The sequence below is a fragment of the Rhinatrema bivittatum genome, chromosome 1 (genome assembly GCF_901001135.1).
Source record: "Rhinatrema bivittatum chromosome 1, aRhiBiv1.1, whole genome shotgun sequence".
Classification (NCBI taxonomy): Eukaryota; Metazoa; Chordata; class Amphibia; order Gymnophiona; family Rhinatrematidae; genus Rhinatrema; species Rhinatrema bivittatum.
In genome coordinates this window covers 595,220,276-595,232,739 of record NC_042615.1, presented here as the reverse complement: position 1 = coordinate 595,232,739, position 12,464 = coordinate 595,220,276, and the positions used below count along the sequence as shown (strand labels likewise).

General features: G+C 41.1%; 1 protein-coding gene across 2 annotated transcripts in view; it reads left to right on the top strand.

Annotated features, from left to right (window-relative positions):
* The first annotated feature begins 6,245 nt into the window (after nucleotides 1-6,245).
* Nucleotides 6,246-12,464, top strand: part of GRAMD2B (GRAM domain containing 2B) — a 185,041-nt gene continuing 178,822 nt past the window's right edge. The window contains exon 1 of one of the 2 annotated variants that reach the window (XM_029619444.1): nucleotides 6,246-6,442. In XM_029619444.1, coding sequence (XP_029475304.1) covers nucleotides 6,315-6,442 — 128 coding nt within the window. In that variant the 5' untranslated portion in view covers nucleotides 6,246-6,314. The remainder of the gene's footprint in view (nucleotides 6,443-12,464) is intronic. The other variant, XM_029619453.1, reaches the window with a different exon arrangement.

The following is a 12,464-nucleotide window of genomic DNA, read 5'->3' as shown; positions in this document are numbered from 1 at the left end:
ACCTAACAGCAAATATTCTCCACAGAAAGTTAGTTTATGATAAATAACTTGATCAATAATTTTCAAAATTGTATCTCAAAAAGAGAATAGTGAACAAAATTATGCATAAAAGTACCTCTGTGTATATGGCATTTCGCACAACATATCCGAATCAGTAATTTTCATTTTATGATTTTTAACCATATCTATATATGCCCTATGTAACAAGTTAAATTGCATTTCTTGAAGCCTTGCATCTATAGTTGTCTTGTAAATTAAATCAAAGTAAATCATTTTACAATGATCAGCTCCAATGCAAACATTTTAGGTGCCTGTGAGATTATATTAGACAAATAATGTCTGGCTTGTAAATATATATAAAATTGTTGGAAGGTTATAATGAAATGAGAGCTTAGTTGTTCAAAAGAGAAAATATTATTCTGTGACTTACAATAAAAATTATCAATATTTACCAAGCCTTGTTGTTTCCATATTTTGAAAGCTGGGTTTTGCAAGCCTGGGAGAAATTCTGGATTGCCCACTAATTCAATCATTTACATAGCATAAAGGTTAATACCCCACCATTTGCACATAATCCTCTGCGCTAATAGCACAAGTCTAATCAAAACATGACTCCTAATCTTATGTGGGAGTGACAAATCTCTGGAATATAGTATATGAACAGCCAAAAAAGGGCGAGAAACATTTTCTATCAAATGTGGAATTTCAAATTTATATTGTTCTTTGCACCACTCCCAGCAAAATCTCAATTGGCATGCAAAACTTTAAAAACAACAGAGAGCTTCAAACCCCAATATTTTTTTGGACTGCATAAGTGTAGAATATTTGAATTTGGAGATTTTCCCATGCCATATAATTTGTACAGCTAATGAACACAGCCGATCAACATCCTTCATTTCTAACCAAACAGGGAGCATCTGTATCTTATATAATAGCATGGGTAAAAGAGACATTTTTAATAGGGCGCTTCACCCAAATAATGAGAGGGGAAGTTCCTTCCAAGCCAAATACTGTTCATCCATAGATTCAATTAAATTTGTAATATTTAAATCATACAGCAAATTCTTGAATCTTCCTGGCAACCAAACCAAACAGACCCTGCCAAGTATACCTTGTGGTATCCAATATAGACATGGCTTCTGACTTGGAAAATTTAAAACTTAGTCCAGCAAATGCCGCAAGCTTATCAATTAAACATAAAGTCTTAGGCAGAGAAGTAGTAGAATTCCTGAGAAACAAAAGCATATTGTCCGTAAATAAGCAAAGTTTATACTCCCATCCACTCAAAAGAAAGCCTTCAGTCTTCAAAGTCATTTTGATTTTGAGAACTAAAGGATCAACCATTAATATATAAAGTAAAGACGGTAAGGGGCAGCCCTGATAAATCCCACCATCAGCAAAAAAGACTTAGATATCTCCCTATTGATCAAAATACTGGCTTTGGCAAGGTATACAGAAGCCGTATCCAATTGACAAACGTGGCAGGGATCCCATATTTCAGCAATAGCCAGAACATATAAGGCCATTGTACATTATCAAAGGCCTTTCTGCATCTAAACTGATAATCATACCCTGTGGATTACACGATTTCCCCAGTCCCAATGGCTTCTAGTAATTTATATACATTTGTCAGATCATGCCTATTTTTAACAAAATCCGTTTGATCATCTGCTATCAATATAGGCATAATAATATTGAAATGCTTGGCTATTATGGATGCTAACATTTTTAGGTCAATATTGATTGAAGATATTGGTTGATAGGAGCCAGGCACTGTTAAATCTTTAAAACCTGCCCAAAATACCACACACTCAGACTGTCTTTAATCAATCTGGGAGTTTATTAGAAACTGTTAAATCTTTACCAGTTTTCGGAAACCTACAATCAAGGCATGATTCACACCATTTGGAAATCCACTCCTAGCAAAACAACTATTATACATTTGAAGCAGAGGGTTTGCTACTTCTTCTGCTCCAAAACCATCTAATCTTGGTGCTTTAGCTAAAGCTAACATGTTAATGACAGAAAGAACTTCAGAGATTGAAATGGGTTTATTCAAAATTTGTCTGTTTAAAGTGGATATTTGAGGGAGATAAATATCATTAAAAAAAATTTCAGATCCACCTCTGCACCAGGTCTCCCTGTATATAATATCAAATAAAAGTCCAACATGATCTCAGTAATACCTGCAGTAAAGATGTGTGAAGTGCCTGACTTATCAGTCAAGGACATTATATAATGTTTGAGCTTTATGTTTTTCACCATTTGTGCTAGTAATTTGCCTGCCTTATTTGCTTGTCGAAACTGAAGACTCTTATATTGCATTATTGCATTATATGTTGAACCTCCCTTTGATATAATAAATGATTCAAGGACTTCCTAATTGAGTCCATTTGTTGTTGAAAAGAAGAAATATGTTGCTTCTTTAGGATTCTTAACTAGTCATGGAGTTGCAAAATTTCCTTATCTCTAGTCTTATTTTTGTGAGCTATATAAGCTATTAATGTGGCCTCAAAGCACTGCCATTCCAAACAACATCACCTGAAATATCATTAGTTTTATTAAGTTCCACATATTATTTCTAATTATGCTTCAAGTATTCACTAAAATCTTTATCATGATATAAGGCTGGATGCAATCTCCATTGATAAACAGCTGTCAGAAAAATGAATAGAAAGTTTGAGCATAATAGGAGCGTGATCTGATATAGAGAATATATGAATAGATGCTGCTTGAATTTTTGGATATATATTGGTAGAGACTAGAAAATAATCAGTTCGTGAATATGACTCATGCATTTTTTAATAAAAAGTAAAATCCAATTTGGTATGGTAGAGTACCCACCACATATCAAGCAGTTGAAGTTATTTCATAAGGAAATGTGACCCTTCAGTCAATTTGTGTGGGCATTTTGTTTGAATAGGTTTGTTATTAACTTCTGGGAAGATTGGCAAATTAAAATCTCCCCCTATAATCAACTTATGTTGTATGAACTGTCCTAATTCAGCAACCAGGTTGGAAAAGAAAGATTGAGTAAATATATTTGGGGCATAGACATTGCATAATGCCAACTTTAAGTGCGCTATAGATCCACTTAGAATCACAAATCAACCTTCTTTGTCCACGATTTTTTTTCCAGCACAAAGGGACAATTTTTGTGTATTAATATAGCAATGCCATGCTGTCTACTGGAATATGTTGCATAGTGGCATTGCGCCACCCAATCTTGCCTAAGTTTCCCATGCTCTTTATTACTAAAGTTAGTTTCTTGAAGGAATGCTTGAGTTCAACAATAGCCACCCTGGGCGAGGTCATCCCCATAGTCAGCCTCATGTAGGAGAGCTTACAGGGTTTCTGGTAGGAGCAAAGAATGGCATCAAAGGTGTTATTGCTCCTAGAGTGCCTGCAGCTACAACTGAAAAGTCATCTCAGACCCTTTATCCAGCAGGATTCTTGCATGCTAGTTAACCTGCCAACCTCTAGTCCAATAATCTGACTTACTGGAAGGAGAAGATGGTGGCTAGAGTGCAAGAATGTGATGGGAAGTGTAGTCGTGGGGGAATTCTGCTCTACTGCGGAGCGCGGAATTTGTGCAGAATTCCCCCCTGCGCAGAATTTGGCGAAGATGGAGAAGGTCCTGGCATGCTGCGAGCAGAGCTCATCCCACTCGCAGAGAAGATGAAGGCCCCGGAAAAGATGGAGCAGGCCCTGGTGAGAGTGAGAGAGAGAAAGAGAGAGAGTGTGTGTGTGTGTGTGTGTGTGTGTGTGTGTGTGTGTGTGTGTGTGTGTGTGTGTGTGTGTGAGAATAAGACTGCAAGCCTGGGGGTTGAGAGAGAACATGTGTGAGAGTGCCAGAAAGAGGGAGCCTATGTGAGGAGACTGTGAAGGAGTGTTCATATGTGTGAGAGATTGGGAGCTGGTGGGTGTGAAAAATGGATTGTGTGTAGGTGAGGGTGCTTGTTTGTTTGTGAGAGAGGAAGCCTGTGTGAAGGGATTGTGATGTGTGAGAGAGAATCATAGGTAACCTATGTGACGGTGTATGCGTGAGAGAGAAAGGGACCCTGTGTGGTGTGTATGCAAGAGAAAGAGGCACCCTGTATGAGGGGATGTGTGTGTGTGAGAGAATAAGAGAGCCTGTATGAGGTGGGGTGTATGTGCACTAGAGAAGGAGCCTGAGTGTGTGAGAGAGAGAGAAGGACAGAGAGAGCCTGTGTGAGGGGTAGTACTGGGAGAGGGATTACACTCTGGGAGTAGAGATAGAGTGGAAGGGGTTGAGCCTAGAAGGGGAGGAGAGAGATACTGGCAGGTAGAGGAGCTGGGGCCTGAGAGGGCAAAGCAATCAGGGGTGTAGGAGGAGAGAGTGGAAGGGACACTCTTATAATAGGGAATTTCTGCTCAAAATATTTAAAATTCTGCATCTTTAAGTAATAATTTTTTCTGCATTACATGATAAATTAATTACTTAAAGACTGTCATATATATTGTGTTATTTTGACCAATATAAACTATGCAGAATTTTAAGTTTTTGTGTGCAGCATTTTAAATTTTTTTGCGCAGAATTCCTCCAGGAGTACAAAAGGCAAGTGGGCAGTGGGGATGCAGTGGAAGAAAAAGTGAGCTCCTATTGCAGTACTAACATCAGCAGCAGCACCCAGTCAGCTACTATTTTCTCCCCCACCTTTATCTGCCATTCCCCCATGGCTACCACAGGATGGGCTCTCCTGATACAGGCCGTAGCAGAGACCAGTTTCCTCTCACACACATACAGTCAAAGCCACAGACCCCTTGGTATACTAGGCACTCAGGGCCATTGTCTGGTCCGTCCTTGCCAAGGTGGCCTAGCATTGTCTTTCCTGATCATCAACCAGCAAACGGATATTCTCACTGGCGGGAGAAACTGTGAGAACATGCCATTCATCTCTTGCACCAGAGTTGAAGAAAAAGCTGCTCGGTTTCCCTTAATTTCCATGTAAATGGCTGGAGGACTGAGTACACAGCTATACTGAGCCAATGCCCATACTTTTTGCCTTATTGTTTTGTTGCCAGTACTGTTGCCGCTGTCTTGCCTCTCTCTTGGTTATACTGGGGTGTCCTACCCCCCCCCCCCCAAAAAAAAAAAAAAAAAAAAAGAAAAGCATAGCATTTTTTAAATGGAGTGCATGGGGTCAAGTTCAGTGGCTCTGCTATGCACTACCATACAAAAGAACCTTACATCGATTCCCTGCTCATTTGTTCCACCCACCCTTGTGTCCACCAAGGTTGAGGATGTTGTAGAGTTGATACCTAATGGCCAGATTTCAGCTTATCATTGCAGGATTCCGGCAGAACTCCTGGTGTATGGCCTCCAGCCGAGGACTGTCACTGCCATGCATGGAATAAAGTATGTTGGGAGAGAATATAAAATAGGGTTAAAGATCCCCAGGTAGACTCATGGAACTCAGCCCCAGTTCCAACTGAGCTGGAAAACCCAGGGGAGCAGTAAGAAACAGCTGGGTCAATATTTGTTCTTTTTCACCCAGCCGTTTCTTACTGCTCCCCCAGTGAATTAAGCCTACATAGTAAATGGAGAATAAAAGAAGGCACCACACAAGGGCTTGGTTTACTGTTTGCTGCTTTGCAATGAAATTGCACTTTATAGTCTCTTTGCCTATTTGTGGTGTGAAATATGCAATGTTAATATTTCATCCGTTCAGGGAGTAGGCCAGGATTGGGAAATTGTGCAATCTGAGCCTGTGGGGTTTTTTTTGCTATACTTGGTATTAGATAGCGTGACTTTGCTTAAAGCAGCGGAAAGAAGTTTATCAAGGAATAGTAGTTCAAGAAGGAAAAACAAACATTCCATTTATCTGGGGCCTGATTATGTAACCAATATGTGGCCATGTATTGAGGCTTAATTCACTAGAAAAGTGTGACCCCACCAATTTGATTATTCCTGCAAAATACCTGAATGTGTAAAGTCACATTTCCTGGCAACATATTGGCTATATAAATACACTAGCATGAAACAGGTCATTTGGGTATTTATCTTAATCACTATGCAAGAATAACAGTAATTTATAATGCCTTCAAAACCAGCCATCATTTCTTTATCAACGAAATTCAAGTAAGAGAGCACAGCAGCCATGCCAAGCTGCTGATGTTGTCACCCAGTCACCATAATATGTTACTCATAAACTGATAAAATGCCGCTGGACCCAGGCCAACATTATATTTCCGGGAGCAGCAAAAAGCGTAATTTCAGATCTGTGTGTATGCGTGTGTAAGCTTCCAGGCTTGTTTGGTAATTCTGCAGCAGCGACCCTAACTTTAGTACCATGAAAACGGTGAAAAGGTTTTCTTTGGACGATTCTCTTTTGCAGAATGACAGGCACCCAAGTTTCCGAAGCACCGGTCTGGACTCTCCACTCAGTCCTACAGACAGTGTTGGATCGGTGTTCTTCAGGTGAGCATTCCTCAACTCTTGTATTAGCTAGAGGTTATTTAACCAACAGAAATGCAGGTGTTTTCATACATTTCATAAAAATAGGAATAGACTATATATCAAGCTATAATGTATATCTTCAAGCTATATATAGAAATGTAATAAAGTTGATATTATGCATGTATACTTGTGCTCTCTCTACAAAGGGGCAATCCAGTATTACACAAAAACATAAACCAGAGTATTGGATTTTTAGTTTAGTAAAATGTATGGTTTCTAGTTCTGCCTTTCTCTTGAAACAATAAAACTGTGCTACAAGCCCCAGAATGCCTGAAAACAGGAAGAAGGGAGGAAAATACATTCATGTTCACAGAGCCATCTGGTCTCTCAGGAATGAACAGCCAGGCAATAGCATCATACCGTCATGCTCAGAGCAGAGAGGGAGCAGGAAGAAAAGAGCACATCACTGCAGAATATATTATATAATATTTTGACTGGTGAATACAGCAAATGCACAGAACCATGGCCAGATATAGTAACTAATGTGAAAGGCTGTGATGCAGAATGATCCTCGGATGCGAGCTCGGCCTTCTATGGCAGCAGCTGCAGTCTGTAGTAATGTGGTAAACCATGGCAGACAGATGGAATAGAAGCCAATATTATATATGTGAGGCAACTTGTGACAAGCATAAAGAATGTCACATTTTTTCATCATTTTCCATAGTATGGACAAAAAAGCAGAATATCAACACATGTGGCTTGGATGCACTAAGGGTTTTTTCCAATCTTGCATCTATGGGGAAATGCATTGTACATATGGCCCACAGCTGACAAACGTTAACTGTGGTAAAGCAAAACTGTTTCACAATGGGCATTTCATCCCCCTCACCTTGTGGTTTCCAAACATCAGAGAATTGTGAGCTGTTGTGATAGGATCCAGAGGTGGGAGGGAAGGGGGTGGCCAAGGTTCACTTGGCTGTAGAAGAAAACATTTCATATCCAAAACCAGCTCCGAAAGCAAGGCCTTCTGTTTTTAAGTTATTTTTTCTCTGAGAGATGTGCAGCACTATATGCCAAAATATCAGAACTTCGGCGGCAATTTGCAAACTCTGCATTGGGACAAAGACTGCACCTGTTTTACTAAGGATGTGGGTTTTTTTTTTTTTTAATGACATTTTCTATATCGTTTCATGTTGTTTTTGAGAAAAAAAACCCACTGAACTTTTTTTTTTTTCATTTTTAGTGCGCATACATTTGATTTAGTGTGCGCTATTTGAATTACTGTGTTCTAATTTGATTTGGTGCATACTTGAAATGAAAACTGAAGAGTACAAAATTATACCAAACAAATCTAACACATAATAAAAATATACTAAAAACAAAGCAAAAATAAAATGAAACTACATTTTTTGCCTTGTGCACCCCTACTATTTACCCATGGGCTCTGTATCAATTGAGAGATAACGTGAAAACATAGCTACGAAGGCAACTGTCAAGCAGCCAATTAACGTGGGTAAAATGCTTTTCACATATGTAAATCGCTTTGAAAGTTTACCTCATGATATACTAACTAGTATTACACTGTATATCAAGGGATTCATATTTCAAATCATCAACATCTGGTTGTATGTGTTGAAATAATTTTTCAGCTGCAGGGCCTCACCACAGAGATTCATTGCCTTCCACTCCTGGAAAATAATTCAGAATGCAGAATTAATTAGTACATTGTAATATGCAAGCAGAGGAACCTGAAGACACGAGCTACAGTATTTGCCTTGCCTTCTTTTTGGAGGCCCTTTTTGTAGCAGTTTTGCATTATTTATTTTAGTGACGTGTAATGCAAGTACAGTATTGAGATAGGGCTCTGGATTACAGTTACAACAGATGGTGTTACTTATTGTGCATTCTGATTTTTATTTAAGCGCATGCTATAAAATATTAGTGTGCGCATGTAATGCACATCGCCTGCTCCTCATTCCTATGCAAGGACTTCTAAAAAAACAGTCATTTAGGGTGTTGTGTCCTGTTTATCCTGACTCAGAGATGTAGTTGTTCTAGTTCTTGTCTCCTGGCATTTTTCAAAAAGTGTTGGCATGCTAAGACTCTAACGTACCTATTAAGGTGAATACAGGGTGAACAGACAGCTCTTTGTCAAAGGTGGCAAGCTAAGACGTGTGCAGTGCAATGATTATTGTTTTCCTAGCAAAGATTTAAAAAAAAAAAAAAAAGAAGAAGAATTATTGGCTGTTCCATACATAATATGTGATGTCTTATTATGTAGCATTTTGTCTTGTCTTTTGTGCACTGTACTACAGAACAATGGTTGTACTGACATTCAATAAAGAAATACATTAAAAGAAAACCAAAGGCTTAGCCAGTCCTGGTTTTACGTCCACCGAATCTATAGACTTGAAGTTCTAGTTTTTTAAGAAAACAGATTCTTAAAAGCCAGGAAGTACAGGCCCCTTTGATGCAGTGAGTGCAAAACCGAGACCTGCTTACTCTGTTCCCTTTGACATGGAGCTTATGGTAACAAGGGTTTGTTTAGTTTGGGGTTTTTTTTTTTTTTTTTACATTACTAGTGACCCTCAGTTGCATTTAGATTTTCTCTATAACTCACAAGTTAACATTTGAGATAGAATTTGCATACAAATGCATCTTCTTTCTCCTACCAGCAGAGCCAAGAATATAGTACATACCTATAGATTAGCGGTTCTCAGCCGGTGTATCGTGACACACCAGTGTGTCGCCAAGAACACGCAGGTGTGTCGCCACACTTCTTGATCCCCCGCTGACCCAGCTGCTTCCCCTACCCAAGCGAAATAGGTCCTCCTCCGCACGGGCTTAAAATGCTGATAGCCCAGGCAGAATGTGGCAGGACAGCTGGAGTCAGCAACACCAGCATGCTCTCTTCTTCCCGCACCCCGGAAGAGGAAGTGGTGAGCATCGGGTGCGTGCGCAGGAAGAAGAGACCATGCTAGTGCGGGCAGCATTGGCCCAAAGAAATGAATAGAGGCGCGGCCTGAAGGATGAGCAGCGCAGCTCGGAGTAAAACGAGGAACAACGTCAACCCCCACGGCCAATGGGACTCCTTTCTCCACGAGGGCCGAAAATGAAGGAGGTTGCTGCTGCCTTTAGGGTTGGGAGGAGACTGTTGCTGCTGCTAGTTCGGGGGGGGGGGGGGGGGGGGGAGAGTGAGTGAATGAGCAAGCATATGTGTTTGCGATCCTGTGTGTATGTGTGTGTGTGTGAGTGAGATTGCATGTATGTGAATGATTGAGAGCCTGTATAGGTGAAAGAGAATATGTCTGTGATTGAGAGCCTGCCTGTGAGAGAGAGAGAGCATGAATGTAAGTGTATGATTAAGAACCTGTATGTGTAAGTTTGTGATTGAAAACCTGTTTGTGTGAAAGAGTATGTGTGTATGATTTAGATCCTTTGTGTGTGAGAGAGATCATGTGTATGTAGGATTAAGAGCCTGTGAGGTAGATCTTTAAAAAGTACGCCGGATTTTATAAGATACGCGCGTAGCCAGGCGTATCTTATAAAATCCGGGGTCGGCACGCGCAAGGCTGCGCAAAATCGGCAGCCTGCGCGCGCCGAGCCGCACAGCCTGCCTCCGTTCCCTCCAAGGCCACTCCGAAATCGGAGCGGCCTCGGAGGGAACTTTCCTTCCGCGTCCCCCCACCTTCCCCTCCCTTCCCCTACCTAACCCACCCCCCGGCCCTACCTAAATCCCCCCCCACCTTTGTTGGGCAAGTTAGGCCTGCTTGAAGCAGGCCTAACTTGCGCGCACCGCCTCGCATCCCCCGGCACAGGCCGCAGTGCCAGGGGACTCGGGCCGCCCTCCCGGCCCACCCCTGAACTGTCACCATGCCCCAGACCCGCCCCAGACCACCCCCTGACCCCGGACACGCCCCCTCCCGCCCCCTTTACGAAGCCCCGGGACTTACGCGCATCCCGGGGCTTTGCGTGCGCCGGCGGCCTATGCAAAATAGGTGCGCAGGTGCGCGAGTGCCCTGCGCACGTAAATCCGGGAGGATTTATGCTCGCAGGGCTTTTAAAATCTAGCTCTGTGTGTATAAGTAAGAGAGAGAGCATGTGTGTCTGTGTGTGATTGAAAGCTGGTTTAGGTGAGAGAGCATGTGAGTATGTGATTGAGAGCTTGTGTTTGTAAAACATTTTTGTATCCTTATTATTTTTCATTACTGGGTCTTTGTGTCTGCTATTTTGAAATATTTAATTGGTATCTAGAAGTTTTTGATATGAGTTTTTAATTATTGAATATTCCATTCATCAGCTGTTTTGAAATAATCTGTTCTTTTTGTTAGTATGGTTTTACTGCTACTGATTTTATATTTTTTTATTTGTTTTATAAGGATGGGTGGTGTTTCTTTTTTTCCTTTGTTACACTGCATACAGAGACTCTGGCTTGTTGCAATTTCCAATTCATTTTTTGTCTGCATGCTTCTAGTTATGCGTTTTGGTCTCTTTATTCTTTGTTAGGTGAGGGTCAGCACATGTGATTCAGGTGAGGTTTTCTGCTGGTGTGTAGTTTCTGTGTAGGGCTCTATAGCAGCCTGACTTGGTCTGTTTTCCTAATAGGAGATGTATTGATGTCTTAAGGCCTGGTGTAATATTTTCAGTGTTGCCTTTTCTTAAGTAAGGTGTTTACTGTTTGAGTACTGGAAATTGGTGTTGTTTTGGTGTGGGATGTTTACTATTTTTGTAATTTCTGTTCAGACGGTATATGTATATTTTCCTTGTGTCATTCTTAACAATAAAAATAATATTGGGCCTTTATTTTTTATTTCCGCCGTGAATTGTAATGAGCAGTGTCACACATGTGAGCGTGGTCTGTCAGGTGTGTCACGATGGGAAAAATGCTGTAGATGACCGAGGCTGGAAAGAGAGCAATATCCTAGAGACAGGGGAGACTATTGCTAGAGAAATAACTATATAACAGTCTGTATCAGAAAGCTTAGAGACCAATTTCCAAATGGTCTAGCCAGCTAAATCAAAGCCTTTAAAAACTGACTGGGCTAACCGGCCAAATGGAGCCTGTTAAATGTCATTAGGCAGCTAAACTTAGCCGGCCAAATTCTGGGTGAGTACGAGGGCAGGGTTAGGTGGAGGGGAGAAAGTTAGGTGACTATCCTACAACAGTGGGCCTTAATCTGGCTGGTCACACTGCCTCCCCATTGACAGTAATAAAAAAAAAGTTACTGCCTGATCTCCCATCTCTCCCTCCCGAGCGAGCGAGCGAGGATATTCACTATCCCTCCCTCCTGACTGTAAGTAAAAACACTTCCTGTTACCCTTATCCCCCCTACACTCTGTACAGTCACCAAAAGAAATTAAAAGTGTCTGCCCAACCTGGTATAACCCACCCTTCTCTCCTTGCTGTCACAAAAATGGTCCAGACAGGGAAACCTTCTCTGTTCCTCTCTCCTGTCACAAAAAATAGACTGACAGAAAGGAACAATGGTGTTTCTAGACAAAAAACTGGGGGGGGAATGACCCTTGTGAGGGGGCAAGTAACTTATGGGGGGGGAGCAAGCCGAATTGGCTGTGTAGGACTCTATAGCAGCCTGACTTGGTCCGTTTTCCTAATAGGAGATGTATTGGTGTCTTAAGGCCTGGTGTAATATTTTCAGAGACTTATTGTACTTTAAAAGTGTGATCTTACATAAAATGCACACATTTACTTGTATTTAGTTTTAAACATATTGTATGGCTCTCATGGAATTACATTTTAAAATATGTAGCGTTTATGGCTCTCTCAGCCAAAAAGGTTCCTGACCCCTGCTGTATAGTCTACAAATACATTTTTACCTGTGGTCTTTGCAGTACTTTTCTCTGTTCCCGAGTTTACTTAGAGAATTGCCCCAGAGAAAAGCTCCCCTCGAGATTGGCACCTGCTTTTTCAGAGGGCAGTTTTCAAAGGGATTTCCATGGGTAAAGAGCACTTTACCTGTATAAAGCACCAGTCTGAGAATTGCCTACCCTGTCTGCGGGTAGGATAATGTGCATAGTTCCATGA